Raw genomic sequence first — 27224 nt, forward strand, 5'->3', positions numbered from 1 at the left:
TCGCTTTATTGGCCGAGGGAGCCGGCATACAGCTTCCGGGTCATGTGGCCAGCAGGACTAAGCCACTTCTGGCGAACCAGAGCAGCGCACGGAAACGCCGTTTACCTTCCCGCCGGAGTGGGACCTATTTATCTACTTGCACTTTGACGTGCTTTCAAACTGCTAGGTTGGCAGGAGCAGGGACCGAGCAACGGGAGCTCACCCCGTCACTGCGGGGATTCGAACCGCCAACCTTCTGATCGGCAAGCTCTAGGCTCTGTGTAGTAGTTAGTAGTAGTAATAATAATAAGAAGAATTTTTATTGCCCATCTGACTGGGTTGTCCAGCCACACTTCCAACATATATAAAAACATAACCAAACATTACACATTAAAAGGCTTCCTACTACATGGTTGCCTTCAGATGTCTCCTAAAAGTCAGATAGTTGTTTCTTTCCTTGACATCTGGTGGGAGGGCGTTCCACAGGGCGGGCGCCACCACCGACAAGGCCCTCTGCCTGGTTCCCGGTAACTTCACTTCTCGCATTCAGGGAATCGCCAGAAGACCCTCGGAGATGGATCTCCATGCATTGGGACTCAAAGATTTCGGAGAAGGAATCTGGGAGGGGAAGTGTTCCCCTCCCCTTGTCCTTCAGGAAAGTCCATACATACATGTGAAACAGTTTAATAATTTGTTCTGCGCATACTGATGTTCCCAAAGAGGGGAACGTGAGCCCCAATACTTTCACGTGGCAAGCGAGGGAGCAATAGGTATTCTTCTCCTTCTTTTGTTGTTGTTGAAAGTGAAGAATTTTGCTACTAGCAAGACCAAGTTTTCTTGAATCCACTGCTCACCTTTTTTGGCCAAATGATGTTGTGAAAATTGCAGTGTGCTTTAGATTCGACGGCGCATGAGACTCAAGTAAATGTGGTGTATCGCAGTTTCTGAAGCCCTACGTAAAGGAAGGGTATTTAGAACAAGAGTCGTCGTAATAGCGATCCGTAGTTAAAAGTAGAAGTCTTTTTTCCTCTTCAAAATGTGGCAATCGTAGCTTTGCAGCCTCCATAGGTGACCACATTCCCTGGCCGCCAATCTCATGTTTTCGCTTCTGTTCTGTATGTGCTCCGTAATAAATGCTTTTGTGCCCATTGATATTTTTCAAAAAATGTCATTTACTGCAAATGGTGCCGGTTCCCCCATAACTGTTCATTTTCGCACGAGCTGCAAAATTCAGAGGAGCGCATCGCTGGTCTCGTTCTGAATTACGTATAAATCTGGAATTTTTCAAATTAGAGTTGACACGCTTTAAAAGTGAGTGTTATCTCCTGGTTAAACTCTCTCTCTTTTTAGCAACACCTTCTCTGCCCCTCCCCCCCAGTGAAAAACACACACCTCGTTTCATCCTTTGCGTTGGCTCAATCTAAAGATTAAAATCATAGGCTGCATCTGGCCCTTGCCTTACTCAGAAGTAGACCCATTGACGTTAATAGACCCCGTGCCAGTTGTTTTTGGCGGGTCTACTCTTGAGTAAGGCCAGCACTGACTGCAACCCCGTCGATTTCATTTTCCAGAAAACCCTTCCAGGCCGTTAAGGTTTTTTTTAAAAAAAAAAATGTTTTTTTTTAAATGGCATAAATTGCACATTGCATAAGTCAGACTGAGGGCTGGAACCTGGGCACATTTTCGCAGAATAACAAGTAAATGAAATGGGTTTGGCAACCCGTCCTGGCATGTCGAGACTCCCCAGGGTTCCAGGTCTTCGCAATAAAAAATTGCCACCCTCCTTGCAACAGCCACAGTTGCTATTTAAGTCAGGAGCACGAGAACTAAAACTTTGTCTTACCTTTTGGTCGGAATGTTTTATAACCAGGCGCGTTTTGGGACTTGGCGCTGCGATTTCTGGGAGAAAGTGGGCTTAAACCCTTCTTCCAAATTTCCCTAGTAAATCAGCCCCCTCCCTCCCACTGCTGGATTGCAGTCAACAACCCAGTATGGCCCCCAGCCGAAAGATTTCCCCCCCTTGAAAGTCCTGCCCAAAAATCAGGTGAAACGGTTGCGTCTATCCCCACCTGTCCACATCTGACAGCGATAAAGGTAAAGGGACCCCTGACCATTAGGTCCAATCGTGACCGACTCTGGGGTTGCGGCGCTCATCTCGCTTTATTGGCCGAGGGAGCTGGCGTACAGCTTCCGGGTCATGTGGCCAGCAGGACTAAGCCGCTTCTGGCAAACCAGAGCAGCGCAATGAAACGCCGTTTACCTTCCCTCCAGAGCAGTACCTATTTATCTACTTGCACTTTGTGCTTTCGAAGTGCTAGGTGGGCAGGAGCAGGGACCGAGCAACGGGAGCTCACCCCGTCATCGTGGGGATTCGAACCGCCGACCTTCTGATCGGCAAGTCCTAGGCTCTGTGGTTTAACCCACAGCGCCACCCGTGTCCCTTCTGACAGTGATACGCTGCCACAAAACAGGCCCCGTTCCCCCCACCCCGATTTCAGCAAGAGTTTGGCGTTCTCCCACAAAACGGGGCGGGGGGGAGTCATGCCCATTCAGAGTGAGGGTAGGCAAGCACCACCCTCGCTCGGCGTTGGCTTTGCAACGATACCAACTTTGCCAAACCTGCCCAGCTGGCAGGAGCTGGGAGATGCCTTCGTGCCGCCCTGACAAGATGGATCCCTCTGATTAGAAACACCCTCTATTTATTTTTGTTTTTTATAAAAAAAGAATATTAACATCCAGTCGAGATTAAAGGGAGTGTTGCGTGAGAAACTTCTTTACTCAAAACAGCAACTCACCGTCCTGCTAACCCAAACACCTCGTTACGCAGGATTTCCTTTCGTTTTTCCATCTGGGATTTTCAGAAACCCATTATTGAAGCGCAGGGGTTTTTATTTTGCAAGGTATTTTGCAAGGCCTTGGTTCCCAAACGCCTTGGTACTCAAACAACTTGGAACCCAAACACTGCAAACCCAGAAGTAAGTGTTCCAGTTTGCGAACTTTTTTCGGAAGCTGAACGTGCTCTATTTTGAGTGCCGCGCTTCTGATTTGAGTGTTACGCCGAAGTCTGCTTGTTTTTGCTATTTATTTTGCTTTTTTTGCTTTGGCGGCTCTTTATCGTTTCATTTTCACGACTAGTCCAGCTACTGATGGATCGATTGTGTGACTGCAGTACATTGATTCTTGCTTTCGTTTTATGGATCAGTGGTCTCGTTAGATAGTAAAATCCATGTTCAATTACCTTTTCAGGGGTTGTTTTCAAAAGTCTGGAACGGATTAATCCATTTTGCTTTGCTTTCTATGGGAAAGCAGTGTGCCTTGGTTTTGGAATGCTTTGGTTTTGGAACGGAATTTCTGGAACGGATTAAGTTTGAGAACCAAGGGACCACTGTAGATGCCCATTGCAAAATTCACCCAATGGAGATGTCCATGTTTGGTATGCAAGGGGGGGGGCGTTTCTGCCAAAGGGAGGGGGGTTGCTTTTGTTGTTGTTGAGTCCTTTAGTCGTGTCCGCCTCTTCGTGACCCCCTGGACCAGAGCACGCCAGGCCCTCCTGTCTTCCACTGCCTCCCCCAGTTTGGTCAAACTCATGCTGGTCGCTTCGAGAACACTGTCCCACCATCTCGTCCTCTGTCGTCCCCTTCTCCTTGCGCCCTCCATCTTTCCCAGCATCAGGGTCTTTTCCAGGGAGTCTTCTCTTCCCATGAGGTGGCCAAAGTCTTGGAGCCTCAGCTTCAGGATCTGTCCTTCCAGTGAGCACTCAGGGCTGATTTCCTTCCGAATGGAGAGGTTTGATCTTCTTGCAGTCCATGGGACTCTCAAGAGTCTCCTCCAGCACCAGAATTCAAAAGCATCCATTCTTCGGCCATCAGCCTTCTTTGTGGTCCAGCTCTCACTTCCGTACATCACTACTGGGAAAACCAGAGCTTGAACTATACGGACCTTTGTTGGCAAGGTGATGTCTCTGCTTTTTAAGATGCTGTCTAGGTTTGCCATTGCTTTTCTCCCAAGAAGCAGGCGTCTTTTAATTTCGTGGCTGCTGTCACCATCTGCAGTGATCACAGAGCCCAAGAAAGTAAAATCTTTTACTTTTAGCGGTCTGCAAAAAAAAGCGGCAATGGGATGTGATGGGACTATTCTCCCCCCCAGCACCACCCCTAAATTGGGAATGTGCCAAACCACCGTGTTGATATCGAGGGAAATCGGGGACGGGGCTTGTGTGTGTTTCGCGGCCTTTGGTTTTCTCTGCCAATTGCCGCCTCTCTCTTAAAAAATGGGGGGGGGGGGAGAGAGAGACGGTTCGGCCTCCCTCCCGAAAGCTTGCAAATGCCCTATTAACATTGTTATACAAAACAGCAGTGTGCCATTTAATTAGGAAAAATAAGAACTAACCTCCACCATATGTTCCGTCTCTGTCGCTATTTGCATTTGAAAGTCCGGCTGTATTTCAAAATGGGATTTTCGCCATATTGAAAAGACTCCAAGTTTGGGGGGTTGCTATGGGGAGCGTGAGGGGGGGGAACGACGACGCTGTGCTTTGCTGCTGACTTCTTTTTAGCGGGGAATTTGCTTTTTTCCTCATCGCGGCATCGAGGGAGGAGATTGGTGGCCTGTTTTCGATGCCCCCCCCCAAATAAAACATCTGTACCGCACTCTAATATATGATAGGCGAGCAGTTCTGCTTGGGTTTTAAAAAAAGCAAATTATGGCTTGCACTGTGGCCGGGAGTTCCGCAGGTTAGCCTTGCATTTTCCCTCCAGAAATGAAGGCTTCCTCTGGTTGTAAATATTAAGATGATACCAGCAAGAATGAGTCTTTCTATAAAAAAATATGATTTAAATCAAGTCTTACTGACTAGTGATTTAAATCGTGATTTAAATCAAATCCACACTGGCAGCTCGCGAGAAGAATATTGGGGAACGTGGATCGGTTTTATGATAAATTGGTTTTATGATAAAACAGATTCGGGGGGGGGCGCCGGACATTCCCAGTTCCGGCTAGAGATGGAACCCAGAACCTTTGCCATCCAAAATCAAATTTGCAGCCCCTTTCCCTGATGATAAAGCAGCATTCTAGTCCTCATTGTTCTCAGCAAAGAACTGGTTTAAGTACAGTGGTTCCTTGGTTCTCAAACGCTTTGGTTCTCAAACTCCGAAAACCCGGAAGTAAGTGTTCTGGTTTCCGAACGTTTATCAAAAGCCGGGCGCCCGGCGCAGCTGTCTGCTATTATTTCCGGGGCGCCTGCGCCAATCAGAAGCTGTGCCTTGGTTTCCGAACATTTCGGAAGTCAAACGGACTTCTGGAACGGATTAAACTTGGCGCTTTTCTTTTTGCTCTTTATTTTGCATTTTTGGTTTTGAGGCTTTCCCAGTTCATTTGTTTTTGTGACTGTGTGGAACCCAGTTCAGCTACTGATTGATTGATTGTGTGACTGCAGAAATAGATAAAAGCCCCCCCATCCAAACAATGGCCATCATCCGTGCAGGCAAGAAAAAAAAATCATTTTAAATTTTATCGTCCACAATACTGTCTTATTTATTTCATTGTACAGTGCATTGATGATTGCTTTCATTTTATGGATCAATGGTCTCATTAGATAGTAAATTTCATGTTGAATTGTTGTTTTTCAAAGTCTGGAACGAATCAATCCGTTTTGCATGACTTTCTATGGGAAAGCACGCCTCGGTTTTGGAACACTTTGGTTTTGGAATGGAATAAGTTTGAGAACCAATGTACCACTTTAGATGTACGGATCGTTCCTTCTGCAAGCACGACAAGCCTGCCTTGACGGGGGACCTTCCGGGCAAATTATTCTGGTTGAGAGTTTGCATCTCAAAATGTGCCAAGTCTTTTTTATATACCTGATGATCATTCCAGATCCGGAGAGCAGCAGTTTCAACTCAGGAAGCTGGCCTGAAACCTAAATTTAAACTCCGTTCTATTTTAAATCGGCTCGGGAATTCTCTCTCTCTCAACGCCCCCCTCCAAATTTGGTAAACTTATTTTTTAAAAAACAAAACACCCATTCGTCGTTTGGCATGTGAGAACCAGAAACCGGATGGTGAAGGAACTGCCGGTTATTTATTTTTAATTTTTTGGGACTACCGTTTGGGGTTTCGCTCAGCAAAATTTGGACCAGAACCCCAGCTTAGCAAACTTTCCTGTTAACGCATCATCAGGCAACGAAAGGACCTCTGGGAATCTTAGGGCAAGTACACAAAAGCAGATGGGCGCGATATAAATACAGTGGTAACTTGGTTCTCAAACTTGTTGTTGTTGTTTAGTCGTGTCTGCCTCTTCGTGACCCCCTGGACCAGAGCACGCCAGGCCCTCCTGTCTTCCACTGCCTCCCACACTTTGGTCAAACTCATGCTGGTCTCTTCGAGAACACTGTCCCACCATCTCGTCCTCCGTCGTCCTCTTCTCCTTGTGCCCTCCATCTTTCCCAACATCAGGGTCTTTTCCAGGGAGTCTTCTCTTCTCCTGAGGTGGCCAAAGTCTTGGAGCCTCAGCTTCAGGATCTGTCCTTCCAGGGAGCACTCAGGGCTGATTTCCTTCAGAATGGAGAGGTTTGATCTCCTTGCAGTCCATGGGACTCTCCAGAGTCTCCTCCAGCACCAGAATTCAAAAGCATCCATTCTTCGCGATCAGCCTTCTTTAGGGTCAAGCTCTCACTTCCATACATCACTCCTGGGAAAGCCATAGGCTTGGTCTTTATTGAAGACTGTTGCGACAGGACTCCCACCTGCCACCAGGTGAAACAGGATGGAAGCCCCAAACAAAACAGCCCCCAAACTTTTATTAGCTACTCATCCCCATGTCACCCCCCCAAACTACATCACTCATACATCACAGTTACATCATGAAAGGGGAGGTCTGGTGGCAGTAATCTGAGCATCCTGGACCTGCCCCATGGTTCCCCTTGCCCTCCACCAAACACCCATCAAGTGAAACAAAAGAGATCTTTACATTTCCTTGTTTCCCAGCCAAGTTCATCCCACCCTTTTGCCTTCATCTGGGTTTGTTATTTCTGGACTGGCTACCTGTCTGGCACTCAGGTATCAGGATGCCAGGAATTATCCCTCAGGCAGAGGGGCTGCTGAGGAGCTGAGCTCACCTGTCTATAGGAATTTCTGAAGTTTTCCCAGTGAGCCAGTGCATAGGAACATTGATCAGTGAATTCTGACATTTGGTATCGTGCAGCAGCGGCCCTTTGAATAGATAGGAAGAAACTGCGATGGGGTGTTTTTTGGGACAAATCACAAAAGTCACAAAAGCGATGGTGCTGGTTTTGGTAGTGGGCTGCATGTGCATGATATCTGCTGGAGGGGCAACCGCCCAAAAAACCTATACATAAATCCCTGCAACAAGTCGCATTTGGACCCCGTTCCCAGTAGCAAAAGGGGATTTTGAACGCTGTCTGGGGGATTTCGTCCGCTGCCTGGACCCGAGGCCCCTCAAAGCAGTGTAAGCAGATTGGTCTACCTCGCAGGAATGTTTTGAATGTGCCAGGAAGGAGGGAGAATCTCCTGGGCCGGGAAAGCAGGGTGCAAACGAGGGAATGGAATAAGACCTGCAAACGGAATAGGGTCCTTCTTTGCAGAGCTTCTTTTGCAAGGCAAGAAAGGAGCGCTCACCGTATTGTTGTGGCAACTGCAGTTTAGGAAAAACAGTCTTTAAGACAAAGGATTTCCCAGGCTGCCTGCCTGCCTCCCCCTTTTTCTTCCCACCTCCCTGTTTTCTGTTTAAAGCAGGTGGCCGCCAGGGAACAACTTTGTTTACGGAAGAAAAGAGGGCTTTTTTTCTTTCTTTCTCGGAGGGGCAAGCTTGTTTTTCTGGGCTGGGGAATAGGCCCTTTCCTGGCAAGGAGCAATTCAAGTCCTTATCTCCTTTTCCTGCTCTGTGAGTCACCCGTCCGACGGACGGCGTGCTGCAAATCGTGACCCTGTGCCACCCCAAAAGCACCTTTGCCTTGTTTGTTTCCACCCCCTAAAAAAATACCAACGTACCTCTTGCAAGCAGTGCTCAGCTCGGCTCCTTCTCGTAAAAACGTGCTAAGATTGTAGTCCTCATGACTAGCCGATAGTATACTGCCTTCTCCCAAGTCAAACCCAATGGTCTATTGAGCTCAGGGTTCCCTGTTCTGACCGGCAGCAGCTGTCCAGGGTTTCAGGCACCATGGATTTTTTTATTATTATTAATTATTATTATTAATTATTGAGTTTATTTTCTGCCCTATACCCGGAGGATTGAACCTCAGACCTTTGCATGCAAAGCCCCAAATAAGATTCTAGTCCGTGTTTGAGCTGATTCATGCAAGATTCTGCTTTGCATGGGATTTCAATGGCAGAATCAGCATCCAGGGGAATTAGGGAAATTCAACAACTTTCAACAACTGGTCCCATCACCTCCTGGCAAACAGAAGGGGAAGAAATGGAGGCAGTGAGAGATTTCTTGGGCTCCATGATCACTGCAGATGGTGACAACTGTCACAAAATTAAAAGACGCCTGCTTCTTGGGAGGAAAGCAATGACAAACCTAGACAGCATCTTAAAAAGCGGAGACATCACCTTGCCAACAAAGGTCCGTATAGTTAAAGCTATGGTTTTCCCAGTAGTGATGTATGGAAGTGAGACCATCAAGAAGGCTGATCGCTGGAGAACGGATGCTTTTGAATTCTGGTGCTGGAGGAGACTCTTGAGAGTCCCATGGACTGCAAGAAGATCCAACCTCTCCATTCGGAAGGAAATCAGCCCTGAGTGCCCACTGGAAGGACGGATCCTGAAGCTGAGGCTCCAAGACTTTGGCCACCTCAGGAGAAGAGAAGACTCCCTGGAAAAGACCCTGATGCTGGGAAAGATGGAGGGCGCAAGGAGAAGGGGACGACAGAGGACGAGATGGTGGGACAGTGTTCTCGAAGCTACCAGCATGAGTTTGACCAAACTGCGGGAGGCAGTGGAAGACAGGAGGGCCTGGCGTGCTCTGGTCCAGGGGGTCACGAAGAGGCGGACACGACTAAACGACTCAACAACAACAACAAACAACTTTCTTTGGGCGATATCCACCGTTTCCCCCACCAAAAAAAAGCGGCACAGCTTTTTGTGTCTCTATTTTTCACTTCTTGAAATATGGCACCCCCCCCACCCCACCCCCAAGATGAGTTTCCCATCCAGTTTGAAACCAGACCGACTCCTGCTTAGCTTTGCAAATTTGCTAGTGGTTTTACTGCTTTTTGCCACTAGGTTTATTCAGAATTTTAGTTGGAGGTGCTGCGAGTCAGTGCATACAGTATGGGGCTAGGTAGGCTGTTTCGGTATAAGTTAGGGAGAGAGGTTAAAGCTTAGCAGCTGTAAATAATAATAAAATTTGTTCTGGAAATAGGAAAAACTTCAACCCAGTTTTCCGGAGACTTATGTCCCCCAAGTCGTCCGTTCGAAAAGCAAACTGGAAAACTTTGCAGAAAATCCCTGTTCTTAAAATCACGGGTTTCTAAAAAATCTAGGTGGGGGAAACGAGGTCCCACAACTTGCATAACTATTTTTTTTTACATATATCCTTGGATATATATTTATTTATCTATCTATGCATAGACATATGGGCAAGTATTTAATGGCTGGTTCCGTCTGGGTGTGAACGTTTTTTTTTCGTTTTTTAAAAAAAGAAAACACACCACACAATTGATTTTATTGTGTTGACTTTTAAATAAACCTCCCCCCTTTTTTTTCTCAGCGGCTTTCCCCTTTGAGGTCTTTTGTTTGGTCACCGTGGGGCGACCTTGTTTTCACAGCTGCCAGGAAGTGTTTTGGGGGCTGCAGAGTTTTTCTTATTTTTAATTGTTTTCAACCCTCCGGCTTATCTGCGCTCCGTTCTCGGTCGTCATCTCTTTCCCCCATGCCGGGTTTATATTTACAGGCTGTGCCGGCAGAGCGTGGGTTTCTTAATTTTGGGGTCGCGGGTTCGAGTCTTGCGCAGGGTAAAAGATTCCATGCCTACCAGGGGGTTGGGTTGGATGATCCCCCTTCCAGCTCTATGATTCTGCGGTTGGTTCCATGACTTTGGAAGAGCTTGGCGGGTAGAGCGTGCAACTCCTAATCTTCGGGTTGCGGGTTCGAGTCTTGCATCAGGGAAAATAATTCCTGCATTTCAGGGGGTTCGGCTGGATGACCCCTGTGGGTACCTTCTCCTCTCCTCTCCCTGCTGTCCCTCTAAGCTAAAACACCCCAAGCGATGGAACCGTTTGAGGCAGAGACTCCTTATCCCTGGGTTGCGGGTTCAAATCCTGAGTCGGGCAGAAGATTCCTGTATTGCCGGGGTCCAGATGTCCCTCGTGGTCCCTATGATTATGATTATTAGTTAAATTTGTATACCGCCCTCTCCCCGCAGGTCTCAGGCTGCACCGCGGGATAAAACCACAACATAAAAACACAAAATTCATTATCGAGAAAGCGAAAACCGCCAGTCATTCCCGCCCCCAACCCATGTGATGCCTCTTCTCCTTGCATATACCCTCTTGAGCTCAAAAGCTCCAAGCGCCGCAACCGCTTTGAGCCGGGTTGTGGGTTCGAGTCTTGCGTTGGTCAAAATATTCCTTCATGGCAGGGAGTTGGATTAGATGACTCTGGGGTTCCCTTCCAGTTCTGGTACGATCTGCGTCGAATTTTGCCTCCACCCCCTGGCTTTCTTCTCCCTAAAAAGAAAGAGTTTTCTTTTCCCAGACCCCCAAATCTAAAAATGTGGGTGGGGCCAGTGGGCGGAGCAAAGCCAGACAGTGCGGGGGTGCAGCCTGGTGGGGTGGACCCCATTTAAGCTTCCTCACCCCTGGATCTTAGTTCGCTTTCTCAGTCTAGGGAGATCTGGGTTCGAATCCGCTGCCTGGCCACGAACTCACTTGGAAACCTTCCTGCAGTTCCTGGCCTGCCTGGTCTGCTTTGCAGGGCTGGTATGCAAGGAGGGGGGGCGTTTCTGCCAAAGGGAGAGGGGTTGCTTTTGTTGTTGTTTAGTCGTTTAGTCGTGTCCGCCTCTTCCTGACCCCCTGGACCAGAGCACGCCAGGCACTCCTGTCTTCCACTGCCTCCCGCAGTTTGGTCAAACTCATGCTGGTCGCTTCGAGAACACTGTCCCACCATCTCGTCCTCCGTCATCCCCTTCTCCTTGTGCCCTCCATCTTTCCCAGCATGAGGGTCTTTTCCAGGGAGTCTTCTCTTCTCCTGAGGTGGCCAAAGTCTTGGAGCCTCAGCTTCAGGATCTGTCCTTCCAGTGAGCACTCAGGGCTGATTTCCTTCAGAATGGAGAGGTTTGATCTTCTTGCAGTCCATGGGACTCTCAAGAGTCTCCCTCCAGCACCAGAATTCAAAAGCATCCATTCTTCGGCCATCAGCCTTCTTGATGGTCCAGCTCTCGCTTCCATACATCACGACTGGGAAAACCAGAGCTTGAACTATACGGACCTTTGTTGGCAAGGTGATGTCTCTGCTTTTTAAGATGCTGTCTAGGTTTGTCATTGCTTTTCTCCCAAGAAGCAGGCGTCTTTTAATTTTATGGCTGCTGTCACCATCTGCAGTGATCATGGAACCCAAGAAAGTAAAATCTCTCACTGCCTTCCATTTCTTCCCTTTCTATTTGCCAGGAGGTGATGGGCCCAGTGGCCATGATCTTCGTTTTTTTGATGTTGAGTTTCAGACCGTATTTTGCCCTCTCCTCTTTCACCCTCATTAAAAGGTTCTTTAATTACTGCAGGTAGAGATACCTTATTTAACACACTATGAAAATGTGATTTATTTATTTTTCAAAAGGCAGTCTTTTGCTGTTTTCACTTTTGGTTCAGAATGGGATTTTGAGCCGTACGTCTAACCGATCGCTGGAACCAAGCCCAAATTGCTGCCAGATATCGTCTCCGGCATTTGGCTGAACTTTGCTGTAGGGATTTCAAAGGGAAGAGGCCAGCGTTGTGTTGTGCGGAAAGGGAATCGAGTCGGGGAGGCTAGGTCTACTCTCGAGTAGAACGCTGCTGGCCGCAACCTTATCGCAGCTTTCCCCATAAATCCGTACCCGGTTGCCCCCTTATCCCGTGAAAAACATGCAGAAAAGACTCCCTGCTAAGAAAGAGCGTGACGGAATACGATTCGAAACAGCGGCACTTAATTGCACATTAATCCAATTAAAACGGTTTCGTTTAATTAATTCAATGGAACTGATGGACTTGATCCAGCGATAGCAAGCTTTGCAGAATCCGGGAGTTAGTCTTTTGCAGTTCCAGCCCCCCACCTCCCAGTTATGCCACTGCCCACACTGGGAGCCACTGGTCTGCGGTTTAGTTCGTGAACGGCTTCTTTCTGGAGATCCGTGATTTGCCCCAGGCGAGCGGCTGCATTAAACCTCTGGCCTGGGGCTCACTTAGTGCTGCCTGGCCTGATTCTCCGCTTTCAGACTTGGAAGCAACACTCTCAGAAGTGTCTCTCCCCCCAAAATGTGGTGTTTCTTCCCAGGTTCAGAAGTTCTCTCCCAGGCGAGCGGCAAGCCCCTTTACTCGTGAGTAGGCGCCATTTCAATGCAGGTGCAGCTTTGCTGCTGAGTTAAAGGACTCTGATCCGTCGTGCGGTCTGTGTAGTTTTCCCCTTTTCGTCTTTCCGGCAAAGTGTTGAATGGTGCTTCTGTGTGAATCTGTGCTTAATAATAATAATAATTTTATTATTTATAGCCCGCCTATCTGCCTGGTGGGACGTGGGTGGCGCTGTGGGTTAAACCACAGAGCCTAAGACTTGCTGATCAGAAGGTCGGCGGTTCGAATCCCCGCAATGACGGGGTGAGCTCCCGTTGCTCGGTCCCTGCTCCTGCCAACCTAGCAGTTCGAAAGCACGTCAAAGTGCAAGTAGATAAATAGGTACCACTCTGGCAGGAAGGTAAACGGCATTTCCTTGAGCTGCTCTGGTCTTTTTACATTGCGCCATTGCGCCGTTACTATTCATGTGCAGTGTTTTATTACATTTTTATACATGTTGGTAGCTGTCCACAGTCGCTGGGCCAACCCAATGAGATGGACGGGATATAGAAAAAAATATCATTATTAAATTATTGTAACTTGATTGTCCGGGATGAGGGCGGGAGGACGGAGTATAGTGGGAAAACAACTTTGCTGCTCGTGACGAAGGCTAAACCTAATTATCGGCCGGCTTCTTTTATTGATTCCCCCACCCCTCCCAAATCTCGCTCGACACTGTCTCCCCCCTCCTCCCGATTCCAGCTCCGATTAGCCACTTAAAAGCAGCTTAATGGGGAAGTGTTTATCATGGTAGCCGTCTGCTACCTTCGGCTAAATCAAATTATCGCCCCCACCTGCCTTTGGGGTCTCTCCCCCTTTAAGGGGGAAAAAACACCCCAGGAATCTGAGCAAAACTCTGATCTCTCTGCTTGAACATCTGCCATGCATCTATTTTAAGTTTCGCGAAAAATCCATGCGTCTCCCATGTGCGATTCTCCGGTGCTTGTGGACCCGAAGGATGTCCTGCGAAAGAGCAATAGCTGGGCCAGCCGCGAAAGGACAGAAAACGCAGATTTTTGTGTGTGTTTTAAATTGTGCGTGGTTGGGTGGATCTGCACTTCCGCCTTCTGGCCAGCTTCCTTGGAGGGGGCGCTCAAGAGCAACCAGCAGTGGAATTGTAGAGTTGGGACCCCGAGGGTCATCCATCCCAACCCTTTGCCATGCAGAAATCTCAGTACTGTATACCCAGCTCTACCGCTCTTTTAAATCGGAACCAGTGAAGGTCCTGTGTGAGTGCCTGGAGGCGGTTGGAGGATGGATGGCAGCTAACAGATTGAGGTTGAATCCTGACAAGACAGAAGGACTGTTTTTGGGGGGGACAGGGGGCGGGCAGGTGTGGAGGATTCCCTGGTCCTGAATGGGGTCACTGTGCCCCTGAAGGACCAGGTGCACAGCCTGGGGGTCATTTTGGACTCACAGCTGTCCATGGAGGCGCAGGTCAGTTCTGTGTCCAGGGCAGCTCCGTCTGGTATGCAGGATGAGACCCTCCCTGCCCGCAGACTGTCTGGCCAGAGTGGTGCATGCTCTGGTTATCTCCCGCTTGGACTACTGCCATGCGCTCTACGTGGGGCTACCTTTGAAGGTGACCCGGAAACTGCAACTAATCCAGAATGTGGCAGCCAGACTGGGGACTGGGAGCGGAGACCATATAACACCGGTCCTGAAAGACCTACATTGGCTCCCAGTACGTTTCCGAGCACAATTCAAAGTGTTGGTGTTGACCTTGAAAGCCCTAAACGACCCAGTAGACCTGAAGGAGCATCTCCACCCCCTATATTTTTTGGGGGGTGATGAACGAATTCCTATTCCCCACAAATAGCCCAGAGATGCATTTTAAATAAAAGGACACATTCTACTCATGTAAAAACACGCTGATTCCTGGAACATCCACTGGCTGGATTTAATGAGCCTAGGCTATGCATCCGAGTTTCTAACTCTTTTTCAAGGGAGAAACGTTGGAGGGGAGGGAATAGGACGTCCCTATTTTCAGGGGAGAAACGTTGGGGGGGATGGAATAGGACGTCCCTATTTTCAGGGGAGAAACGTTGGAGGGGATGGAATAGGCTGTCCCTATTTTCAGGGGAGAAACGTTGGAGGGGATGGAAGAGGACGTCCCTATTTTCAGGAGAGAAACGTTGGTGGGGATGGAATAGGCTGTCCCTATTTCCAGGGGAGAAACGTTGGAGGGGACGGAATAGGACGTCCCTCTTTTCAGGGGAGAAACGTTGGAGGCTATATGAATATTGAAATGGAATTTGCACATTATTGATAGTCTTATCCTCCTGGAATCTTCAGAGTCGCAAGGGACCCAAGTTTTCTAACCCTCATTTGAAGCCATTGAGGTCCTTGGCCATCTCTGCCTCTTGTGGCAGGGAGTTCCATAGTCTAACTCTGCAGGAAGAATTCCTCCTTTTAGTTTGTCCCGAACCTCCCGGCGTTCAGTTTCCTTGGCTGAGCACGAGTTCGAGTCTTACGACAAAGGGAGAAAGATGTCTGTCAGTCTGTCTCTCTCTGTCTGTCCACTTTTTCTCAACCGTAAATGGTGGGTTTGCATGCAAGCTTTGCAGCTCTGAAACCCTTAAATGGGGCTTGGGGGTCGGACACCCCCCCGACAAGCTACATTTTATATTATTAGTACGTATTTAATTAGAACACGAACACACAAATGCTTTATGAATATTCATGATCGGGGTTATTAAAATGCATAATTAATCTGTGGGGTCTCTCTCTCTTTCTCTCTTTCCCCCGTTTTAATAACTCTATTAACGTAGCGATGGTGGGAGGGAGAAAGGGAGCCCTGTGTTATTCTCCCTTCCTGCCGACCGGACAGGACGTGGCGTTCAGAAGTTCCTGGCGATCTGGAAGCTATCGTATTTTTTAATTACACTGGTCTCTGCTTAAAGAAAAATACTGATTTTTATTTGCAGCGGACCGTGTAGCCAGTTAGGTTTTTATTCAGAGAAGACATGCTGGAAGAAAATAATCCATGCCTGCTCATTTCAGCAATAATAATAATAATAATTTTATTATCAATCAATCAAATACCTTTATTGGCATCGCAGGGTAAAATGTTTCAAGTTACTGGAATAATTAAAAGGACAAGGGTGAAACTGTCAAGGATTATAACGCCACACTATGGTCGCGTGCATTTGGATATTCTGCTGCGTCCTGTCTATTTTCCATGCGGGTGGCGCTGTGGTCTAAACCACGGAGCCTCTTGGGTTTGCTGATCAGAAGGTCGGCGGTTCGAATCCCCACGACGGAGTGAGCTCCCGTTGCTCCGTCCCTGCTCTTGCCAACCTAGCAGTTTGAAAGCACACCAGCGCAAGTAGATAAATAGGCACCGCTCTGGTGGGAAGGCAAACGGCGTTTCTGTGCACTCTGGTTTCCGTCATGCACCAGAAGCGGTTTAGTCCTGCTGGCCGCACGACCCAGAAAGCTGTCTGTGGACAAACGCCGTCTCCCTCGGCCCGAAAGCGAGATGAGTGCCGCAACCCCATAGTCGCCTTTGACCGGACTTAACCATCCAGGGGTCCTTTACCTTTTACCTGTTTTCCGAAATGATAACTCATTGGGAACACTTTTGGGTAGAATTGTGGCTAAAAAGGAAGCTACCAAAGCAGTGATATCTGCCAGCAGAAACCTCTTTTGGCTTCTTCTCGGAGTTACGGGCCAGAGCTCCGACATTTCGCTCAGCATCAGTCAGCGAGGTCTGCTGTGCAAAGGGAAATCTAAGAGAACGTGGTCCATTGAATCGGGACCTCCTTGGTTGCAGGCACACAAAGGGGCTCGAGATCTTATGGGTGACAGCTCTGCGTTTGGACACCTTGTAAGAGATGGGCAGCCAATTTTGGGTTCCCTCAGATTATTGTTCTGTATGGGACAATGACAATAAAGATTATTGTACGCAGGTGGCGCTGTGGGTTAAACCACAGAGCCTAGGACTTGCCGATCGGAAGGTGGGTGGTTCAAATCCCCGCAATGACGGGGTGAGCTCCCGTTGCTCGGTCCCTGCTCCTGCCCACCTAGCAGTTCGAAAGCACAATAGCACAAGTAGATAAATAGGTACCACTCCGGCGGGAAGGTAAACGGCATTTCCGTGCGCTGCTATGGTTCGCCAGAAGCGGCTTAGTCCTGCTGGCCACACGACCCAGAAGCTGTACGCCGGCTCCCTTGGCCAGTAAAGCGAGATGAGCGCCGCAACCCCAAAGTCGGCCACGACTGGACCTAATGGCCAGGGGTCCCTTTACCTTTACCGAATGAAGTTCTAGGCTGCATCCACAGAAGCCTAGTGTCCAGATCATGGGAATTAATAGTCCCGCTCTATTCTGCCTTGGTCAGACCACACCTGGAATAATGTTTCCAGATCTGGGCAGCAGAATTTAAGATGGATGTTGACAAGCTGGAAGGTGGGCAGAGGAGGAAGACCGCGATGATCAAGGGTCTGGAAACCAAGCCTGATGAGGAACGGTCGAAGGAGCTGGGGACGTTTAGCCCGGAAAAGTGGAGATAGCAGAGCCATCTTCCAATATGGGCTGTCACATGGGAGAGGGAGCAAGCTGGTTTCCTCCGGCTCCCGAGGGTAGGACTCGAACCCGTGGCTTCGAGCAAAGAGAAAGGAGATTCCGACTCAACATCTGGGAAAGCTTTCTGGCAGTCAGAGCTGTTCTGACACCCGGTGGTGGACTCTCCTTCCTTGAAGGATTTTAAGCAGAAGTTTGAATGGCCCTCTATCATGGATGCTTTGCATTGCCAGGGGGTTGGAATAGATGACCGCTGGGGTTCCCTTTCACAGTTCCACGGTTCTATTTTTCTTTTTAATTAATATTTTATTAAGTTTTCTCAATAAAGGAATTCAAAAAGAATACAGAAACAGAAGAAAAAAGCACAAAAACAGAAAGATACAGAATCAAAATACAAAAATACAAACATTAGAAAAATGAAAAGCACATAAAAAAGAAGAAAAAAAAACAAAAAACAAAACTCCCTCTTTTTTAGCTCCTCTTTAGTTAACTTATTTTCCTGACTTCCTCACGCCTCCCTTTTTTGTATCCCTTTTTTAAAGTTGTTTCAGCAAATTCATAATCAATTTAGTTTATCTATTATCAATCCCATCTTACATTTTGCCTTGTTGCTAGAACCCCTTAAATTCATTTCAACGTCATCAACGTTCAAAAATTTTGCAATGTTTCTGTAAATAAATTTTAAATTTCCTCCACTCTTCTCCCACCGACTCTTCTCCCTGGCCCCACGATTCTATCATTTGATCTGCTCCTTTAACCGTTCCTCTGTGTCAGAATGTAGGATCTGTAAGCTCCTTGCGGGCAGAGACCCATGTCCATTGACCCGGCTGTATAGTGATTTACCGAAGCTCTCAAATCCTGCTTTTTATTAGCGGGTTTTGTAAATTTCACGTTTTTGGCCGACGCAGATTAAACTCTTCTAGAACGGAGCGTCAAAAAAAAGGGGGGGGTCACCAGGGGTTAGGAGGCAGTAAATGGCGCATTTTTCAGAGCAAAAGTTATTGTCGGAGGCGACAGGAATGCACAGCTCGCCCCTCCGAAAAAAAAATACTACCCCAAGTCGCATTAACATTTTTTTTTTCCGCCACCGCGATTCCGCAAAGTAATCACATTGGAGAGAGCAGGGATTGGGGGGGGGGAAAGGAGGAGCGGGGTATTTTTATTTTTTATTTTTTGATTAGGAAACAAAATCTAAATGAGGGTTATGAATATTCATTAGGCGTGGAGATTAATATGCATAATTATGCAAATTAGACAGCAATTAAACACCGATTCTCCGGGGAAATGATTAACACAAAAGGCTGCGGAATGGAAGCCTTGCAATTTTGAAAGAAGTTTCTGGTTAAATGAACAGTGAGGGGAGATGGGGAACGCTGCGATTCACATAATAATAAGATGGAAAGGGGGGCGGGAAACGATTCACACAATGGGGTGTTTTTTTGTGTGAGTGCGGCGTTGCACTTTTGCACACCCAGCCTTGCACACTCGCGTCGGGGCGTGCGTCAAAGACCTTTGCATGCCCAGTGCGATACCTTGGTTCTCAAACTTAAGCTGTTCCGGAAATCCCGTTCCAAAACCAAAACGTTCCAAAACCAAGGCAGTGCTTAAAGTCATGCAAAACGGATCGATTTTTTAAAACAGCATGGAATTTACTCTCCAACGAGACCATTGATCCATAAAATGAAAGCAAGAATCAATGCGCTGTGCTATATAATAAGACAATATTGGAGATGATAAAAATTAAAATTATTATTTTTTCTTCACCTGTACTGATGACGGTCATTGTTTGGGTTTTTTTTAATCCATTTCTGCAGTCAATCAATCAATCAATCAATCAGTAGCTTAACTGGGTTCCACACAGTCACAAAAACAAATGAACCGAAAAAGCCTCAAATACTGTACAAAACCGCAAAATAAATGGCAAAAGCGCCAAACTTAATCCGTTCCGGAAGTCCGTTTGACTTCTGAAATGTTCGGAAACCGAGGCGCGGCTTCTGATTGGCGCAGGCGCCCCGGAAACAATACCCGACAGCCGCATCGGACGTCCGGCTTCCGAAAAACGTTCAAAAACCAAAGCACTTAATTCCGGGTTTTCGGCGTTTGGATACCAAGGCGTTTGAGAACCAAGGCACCACTGCAACACCATAAAATGGACCCGTCTTCCTGTAGGAAACTGCTGTTGTGTCCCTGCAGGGCAGTGTTGCCAACACAGGCTGGCAGCATCTCTCCCGCCTTTTGGGCCGCGGACATTCTCCGCCCGATCTGGATGCGCCGGGATTCGAACCCGGCGCACGTGCTCTGCGAATTCAGCCCCCTTGCCTCTGCCCGTCGGGTTGCACGCCCCAGCTGGGCAAGTTGAGGAGGGCTGTTTCTGCAAGCAGAAAGCTAGCAGCCCAGGGCATGGGCCAATAGGGTCAGTTTCTGTGGGAATACGAAACCACTGGAACCAGAACAATCCGGGGGAAATAATTCAGTTTAACCAAATTAAGTGTGGGGCAACTCCCCCGCCTCCCCCCATATTTTATTTGGGGGTGGTTGTTTTTTAGAAAATAATATGGATTTAACTAAAGTTGGGGAGTTCGCCGTTCTCCCCACCTCGCCTCTCCCCTCTTCTCTGTTGTTGGAACACAAAATATAACATTTCCCCCATCCTGACACCCTACTGCATGCAATCCCATCCCATGATGGAATTTAAAAATCTATCATCCAGTTCTGCTGTGAAGCGGAGTATCCCTGCGCGGGAACATTGCAAAACAGGAAAAAAGTCTCTTTATTGTCTCTTAAACATCCAAATATTGCTCTGTTTGTGGAAGGAAAGCCGTTTTAGCTTCAGGAGAACACTGTCTTTGTAGGATGGGACTGCTTATCAAAGCTGATTCCTTTAAATAATAATAATATTATTATCCTGGGCTGGTTTAATTTTTATTCTCCCCCCCTTCTCCAGCAGGTTTGGACGAGCGGCCGGCCTCTGGGTCCTGGGCAGCAGGAGATCAGAATAACTCCACATTTGACCAAGTCAGGGTAAGGATAATTAGAAAAAACACTTTGAAATAGAGCAAAAAATATTAATAATCTCTTGCTTTTGAGAATCATTTTTTGGGGGGTTGCAAATAGGGGTGTATGCAGTTGAATGGATGAATCTTTATTTGTTTCAGCCATAGTAATAAAACAACAATACAACATAAAAAGAATAGGAAGAAAAGGTCAAATCACTAGTCAGTAAGACTTGATTTCAATCAATTTTCTTTACAGAAAGACTCAGCCTTGCTGGTCTGCTCTTAATACTGACAACCAGATGGAGGTTTCATTTTTGGAATAATAAATTTCCAGAGCCGTTTTTACAGTTATATCAAAAATTTACTGATTTGGTGATACAATTAGCAATACAGAAGGCAGGTAACTGTGAAATTACGGCGAGGTTTAATAAGTTAACTGTGTATATTCGGACGACTTTTTCGGCTGTACTTTATTGGAAGGAGAAAAATAATCGTTTCGTGAATAACAATTTGGACAATTTATTTAACTAAAACAATAACTTTGTAGCATATGTTTGTTAACTGGTGTGGTTAAACGATTAGACTTTAGAATGAAAACAACAACAACAATAATAATAATAAACTTAGGCTGAGTTTTAGCACGCATGAAAAGCTTAAAACAAATCCTTATTTCCTTGTAGCCTTTGGACTATAATGCAACTTAAATAGAAAATCTCCCCCCCCCCAAAAAAAAGCATTTTATTTTAAAAATCTGATTTAAATTTTTAAAAAATCCGATTTATTTATTTTTTTAACCATTGGTTTTTACCCACCCTGTCGCTTTTGTTTTTTAAGGACTCGCTCCTACAATGTTTTCTTTCTCCTTCTTCCAGCAGGGCTACGGCGAGGGCTCCCACTACGGCGAGCACAGAGAACTCCCATCCCATAATAGCCTATCTTCGTCATCATTCCTGGGGTCTGGGATCGTAGGTGAGAGCCGCTGCGTTGGCGGGGAAAAGCTTCCTGTTCCAAAATTTCTCGCCGGAGGTGCATCGCGATGCGGGGTGGGCTAGATGTCCGCTGCGGTGTCCCACACTTTATTTTTCGCAGCAGTAGCTGCTGCCAGCCAGTGCAGACACCACTAAAGTCAATGGGGCATTTGGTGCAGCGAGCGGCACAGGCCAGATCTAGCTTTCTGTGTTCGGGGCTGCCGAGGGCGGTCACTTCGGGCGTGCTGGATCGGCTCTGCGTTTCGCTTTGCGTGCAGAACGGGAGAACAAGCGCGCCTCTGAGCATGCGCCGAGTGCCGGAACGAGCTTTTTCGGTACAGGGGCAGCTGCTTTCGCACACAGAGCCGGGAGGGCTGCGGGCGGACAGCTTGAGTTTTGGGATTCGAACCCGCGCCCTAGTCTACCGCCCTAACCTCTAAACCACATGGGTGGGTCCACAAAGACGGGGAATAATAAAATAATAATCATAAAAATTTATTTATACCCCGCCCTCCCCAGCCGAAGCCAGGCTCAGAGCGGCTAACATCGGTAAAAATGACATAAAATCATAATCGATTAATTGATCAATTCATTCCAAAATCAATTCAATAATAATAAAATTTAATTTAATTATTTTAATACGGCGGTTCATAAAAAGCTTTTTATTAAAAAATACCTGCTCCAAAGGTCTTCTCTTACTACCCTGGGGATTATATAGCTATATCTGGAATTTCCATGCATATCAGTTAATATCTCGACCCCCCTCCACAAAAATAGATGTTTACTTTCCTGTTTTGCTATGTCGTGAAGGCTAAAATTTCAGTTCAGTGGAGCGGGGTCAATATATTAACCGATATCCATGGAATTTCAGATATAGCTATATAATCCCTGGTGTAGTAAAATAAGACCTTTGGAGCAGGAGTTTAATATATATAAAAAACCCACAATTTTTTATGAACCACCCTAAGGGGGAACCCCAAAGTGAATTTTTTTGGGGGGAGCCACCTTTGTCCATCTTTGACCGACCGCAACAGTTTGCATCCTTCCCTTCCCCTCTTCCGAAACGCCCCCCTCTTGAGTCTGAGACTCTGCTAATCCCCGCTAATCCGGGTGTTTTTTTGGGGGGGAGAGAAAGAGGGAAGGCCGAGAGGGGGTGTCTTGTTAATTCACCCGCGCCGATAAATAAATAGATGCCAATCAAATCTCCATTGATCTCCCTTTTGCAAAAACTGCATACCTGCAAACGAATTTTGGGTTTTATTTTATTGGGGGGGTTTGCGAATAGCGGTTAACTAGTCTGGGAGCCGATAAGCCCTGGGTGGATCGTTATTTCTAGCAATTAACTCCTTTTCCGAAAAGACCCGGCCTGCTAATCTAGCTGGCGTTGTGAGCCGCTACCGTATTGGACAATGGTTTTTTAATCGGTTCAGGCTGATGAAGACACACACACACACACACACACCCGGCCTCCCCCCACCACGCCAATCGCTGCCTTTAATCTCTTCCACCTTATCTCGCCTCCTTCCTCTCTTGCCACTTCCCCCCCCCCAAAAAATTGCATTTTTAATACAATTATTGCAGGGGTGGCCAATACCCAAGAGACCGCGATCTACTCACAGAGTTCAAAACTGGCAGAGATCTACCCCCTTTTTGGGGGGTTCGGGGATCACAGTTGCTGAGCTTTTTTTTAGCAAGGAAAACCCTGTTTTTAGGGGTTAAAGTTGTTGCGCTTGAGGAGCCAGTGATCTACTAGTGATCTGCCACAGACGTCCCGTGATCTACCGATAGATCACAGTCTACCTGTTGGGCGTGCCTGAATTATTGGATCCAGACATTTTCCGTTCTGCTTCCTGGAACCTCGGGCAAACGTGACGGCTGTGGGTTTTGCGCCTACTTTTCTTAACCGCGGTTTAGCGTTAACCCTGGTTTGGTTTAAAAAAATAGATATTCAGATGATCCGGACATTTTTCGTTCTGGTCCCTGGGACCCTGGGCAAATGTGTCAGCTCTGGGCTTTGCGCCTGCTTTTCTTAACCGCGGTTTCGCTTTGGATTTTTGCGCCTGCTTTTCTTAACCATGGTTTAGCTGGGGGAGAGAGAGAGAGAGAGAGAGAGAGAGAGAGAGAGATATCTCCAGACATTTTTCATTCTGGTCCCTGGGACCCTGGGCAAATGCGTCAGCTCTGGGTTTTGCACCTGCTTTTCTGAACCGCGGTTTAGCTTGGGATTTTTGCGCCTGCTTTTCTTAACCATGGTTTAGCTGGGGGGGGGGAGAGAGAGAGAGAGAGAGATCTCCAGACATTTTTCATTCTGGTCCCTGGGACCCTGGGCAAATGCGTCAGCTCTGGGTTTTGCGCCTGCTTTTCTTAACCACGGTTTAGCGTTAACCCTGGTTGTTGTTGTAATGTAATAGATGTTCAGACATTTTTCGTTCTGGTCCCTGGGACCCTGGGCAAATGCGTCAGCTCTGGGTTTTGCGCCTGCTTTTCTTAACCACGGTTTAGCCTTAACCCTGGTGCCGTGTGTATGTGTGTGAGAAAATAAATAAGGGGAAAACTCACGGTTCTCTCACCAGGCAGAGGCGATTGAGGCCCTAGATCTGGTGACGAAACCTGGCGGCGTTCATTTTTTTGCACGGAGAGGAAAGAGAAATAAGGGGGGGCCCTGCGAGAGGCCGTCCTCCGCGTGGCAAATTTAGCTCCTAAACCGCTTTGACAGAGGCGGGGGGGAATTAGGTCAGTTAAAAGATTTTGCCTTGCAACCCCGCGACCTCTTGCTGACTTAATGCTAAGTCTCTCCAGAGAGTCGGGGAATGTGGGCGTCGGAGAAAAGCATAGGGTGGCCGTATTTCGACATTTGTTTGTGTGGGGTTTTTTTGCAAAATCTCCAAAAGAAAAATGAAGTTTTTTTACAGACACACACGAACACCCTTTTTTAGGGACATCGCCAAAAAATAAAATCCAGTGATTCCGATAAGGTTTTCCCCTGGGACATTTAAGCCACTTTTTGGAAGAATTTCGCCCGGACGCCATTTTCAGCGGGCGGATCCTGGCTATGTCTGGGGAATTACGGCCGTATGGCAGCCCTAAGCGATATTACATTTTTGCCAGTTTACTTGTTTGTTAGACACCAGGATAATTCCCAGCTCTGTCTCTCCTTCAAAGTGGAACCAGGGAAGGCAGTTTGAGGGTGCATGGCAGCGAATCCTGCAATGCGCTTTCCTTAGAAGGGTGACCCGGAAACTGCAACTAATGCAGAATGTGGCAGCCAAACTGGGGACTGGGAATGGAGACCACATAACACCAGTCCTGAAAGACCTGCATTGGCTCCCAGGACGTTTCCAGGCACAATTCAAAGTGTTGGTGCTGACCTTGAAAGCCCTAAACGGCCCAGTATCCCTGAAGGAGCGTCTCCACCCCCATCGTTCTGCCCGGACACCTGGGTCCCTCTCCCGAGGGCCTTCTGGCGGTTCCCTCCCTGTGAGAAGTGAGGTTACAGGGACCAGGCAGAGGGCCTTCTCGGTGGTGGCACCCTCCCTTCAGACAGGAATGATTTTGATGCACAACTCTCTCTATCCTATATTATTATCATTGCGCTTATCTCCCGCTTGGACTACTGCCATGCGCTCTATCTGAGGCTACCTTTGAAGGTGACCCGGAAACTACAATTAATCCAGAATGCGGCAGCTAGACTGGTGACTGGGAGCGGCTGCCGAGACCACATAACACCAGTCTTGAAAGACCTACATTGGCTCCCAGGACGTTTCCAAGCACAATTCAAAGTGTTGGTGCTGACCTTGAAAGCCCTAAACGGCCTCATCCCTTCATCTCCATCCCGGACACCGGGGTCCCTCTCCCCAGGGTCTTCCCTCCCTGCGAGAAGCGAGGTTGCAGGGAAGCAGGTAGAGGGCCTTCTCGGTGGTGGCACCCACCCTGTGGAACGCCCTCCCATCAGATGTCACGAACTATGCAACGTTTAGGAGACGCCTGAAGGCATTTTTGGAAGGAAAAAATGCCATACGTCTGGACAAAAGGCAGTCCCATTTCGTAAGGCAGTCCACGTAATCTGACATCTCTCAAGATCTAAAGGCCTGGGTTGTACAGGGAGGGGGAAATGGTGGGGTTGTCCCCCAAATAACGGAGGGGGGCAGGAAAAAAATAGAGGGGGAAGTAGAGGGCCTTCCACAGGGTGGGCGCCACCACCAAGAAGGCCCTTTACGTCCCCCTCTATTTTTTCTATTTTTTCTTGTCTCTCCCCCCCCACGTTATTTGTTTTTGAAAAACTGGAGGAAACGGGAAAATTTGGGGCAGAACCCACCATTTCCTCCTCCCTGTACACCCCAGGCCTTTAGATCTCAAGTTGTTGTTGTTATCATAATCAACTACATCCTATCCCATTTCCACATTAATGTGTTTCCTTTTTTCCTCTCTGAAAACCCATACGGAAATGTGTATTTTTAAGTCCCAATTTCATCGCAAAATGCGTTTTTCAAACACCTCCTTTTGTCTCGCCCGGACGCCTCTCCAAAAATTCGGCAGAATGCATTTCTCAAAATGCAGAGGAGTGCGGACTCCGGAACGGCAGGATTTTGCCCTGATCTGTGCATTCATTTCGGAGGTTTTAACGTTTTGGGTAAAGGGTGGTATAATAATAATAATAATAATAATAATAATAATAATAATAATAATTTTAAGCTTTGCTTGAAAACGTGAGCTCAAATGCTCCCATGCCTGTTCTCCCTCAATTCTTTGCTCTGTCCTCAAAAACAAAACTTGGAATGGGAACCCCAGAGGTCATGCAATCCAACCCCCGGTTTTGGGTGCTCACAGACTCTTTTTTTTTTCTTCCCTTCCCTCTTCTTCTTTTCTCTAGGGAAAGGCACAGAAAGAGGCGCCTACCCGTTTGGAAGAGACATGCCGGCTCTGAACCAGGTGAGCAAAATTCCTTAACTTATCCATTATCTCCTTTTGCTGTTCGGGGTTTTGCCAGTACGGATCTTGTCAGGCGTTTGGTGTCCCAGAGCCCGCCAGCAAATGGCACAAAAGCTCGGATATTTGTGGGTATTTGCAGGTAGACTGCTGCAGAACATGGAGGTTTCGTTTGACTAGGAGACCCCCCCCAGCGGTTTGCGGAGAAAACTCCCCAACTCCAAGATGCCTTTTTGCACCTTCGTTTTTTGCACCCGAGAAATCGGATTTCCTTGCTCCTTTTTAGATGCTTTCGTCGAGAAAGCAGCAGGTTGGGCTGGATGACTTCTGGAGGGCCCTTCCTGACTTCACAATCCCGTACTCTCTCTCTCCCTCCAACCAAGACGCTGCCTAGAAACCCACAGCGGTTTCCCCCCGACGTTGCGTTTCCGAAACAGCTGCGTGGGGACTGGCTCCCCGGCGCAATTTAATTTTTAAAAGCAGAGGTGCATAAATGCCAGCGGCGGGTTTTAACGTTGTGCATTTCTATGTGGGGTTTGGGGGGTGGGGTTGTTTGCAGGGAGGAGGTGTGGGGAGGGGGAGCGAAGATGGGGGGCAGGATCCGAACGCAGCAGCAGCAGCAAAGCTGCCCCTATAGCTCTGCACTGAGAGCGGCTTTCCGCTTCTCCCTAAAGGCGCTACTCCTCATGGTTTCAGGGGAATGCAGAAACACAACGGCATATGCTGCCTGGCTGCTTCTCTCGCACCCACAACCAGGCCAAAACTGTGCCCCCAAAGGACCAGGTGTGCAGCCTGGGAGTCCTTCTGGACTCACATCTGTCCATGGAGGCGCAGGTCAGTTCTGTGTCCAGGGCAGCTCCATCTGGTGCGCAGGATGAGACCCTCCCTGTCCGCAGAGTGTCTGGCCAGAGTGGTGCATGCTCTGGTTATCTCCTGCTTGGACTACTGCCATGCGCTCTACGTGGGGCTGCCTTTGAAGGTGACCCGGAAACTGCAACTAATCCAGAATGCGGCAGCTAGACTGGGGACTGGGAGCGGCCGCTGAGACCATATTACACCGGTCCTGAAAGACCTACATTGGCTCCCAGGACGTTTCTGAGCACAAATCAAAGTGTGGGTGCTGACCTTGAAAGTCCTAAATGGCCCAGTATCCCTGAAGGAGCGTCTCCACCCCCATCGTTCTGCCCGGACACCGGGGTCCCTCTACCAAGGGCCTTCTGGCGGTTCCCTCCCTGCGAGAAGCCAAGTTACAGGGAACCAGGCAGAGGGCCTTCTCGGTGGTGGCGCCCGCCCTGTG

At 47.9% G+C, this 27224-nt stretch overlaps 2 protein-coding genes across 10 annotated transcripts in view; one reads left to right on the forward strand and one right to left on the reverse strand.

The window, feature by feature from the left end:
* KISS1R (KISS1 receptor) overlaps window positions 1-27224 on the reverse strand; it is a 285361-nt gene that overhangs the window by 104039 nt on the left and 154098 nt on the right. The window lies entirely within an intron of this gene.
* Window positions 1-27224, forward strand: part of TCF3 (transcription factor 3) — an 83318-nt gene that overhangs the window by 22304 nt on the left and 33790 nt on the right. For 5 of the 9 annotated variants that reach the window (XM_082206397.1, XM_082206399.1, XM_082206400.1 and 2 more), the window contains exons 4-6: window positions 19982-20058; window positions 20906-21002; window positions 25872-25930. In XM_082206397.1, the coding sequence (XP_082062523.1) occupies window positions 19982-20058; window positions 20906-21002; window positions 25872-25930 (233 nt within the window). The remainder of the gene's footprint in view (window positions 1-19981; window positions 20059-20905; window positions 21003-25871; window positions 25931-27224) is intronic. The other 4 variants (XM_082206401.1, XM_082206395.1, XM_082206394.1 and 1 more) reach the window with 3 other exon arrangements.

The sequence above is a fragment of the Podarcis vaucheri genome (genome assembly GCF_965113315.1).
Source record: "Podarcis vaucheri genome assembly, chromosome: 18".
In the NCBI taxonomy this organism is placed as follows: Eukaryota; Metazoa; Chordata; class Lepidosauria; order Squamata; family Lacertidae; genus Podarcis; species Podarcis vaucheri.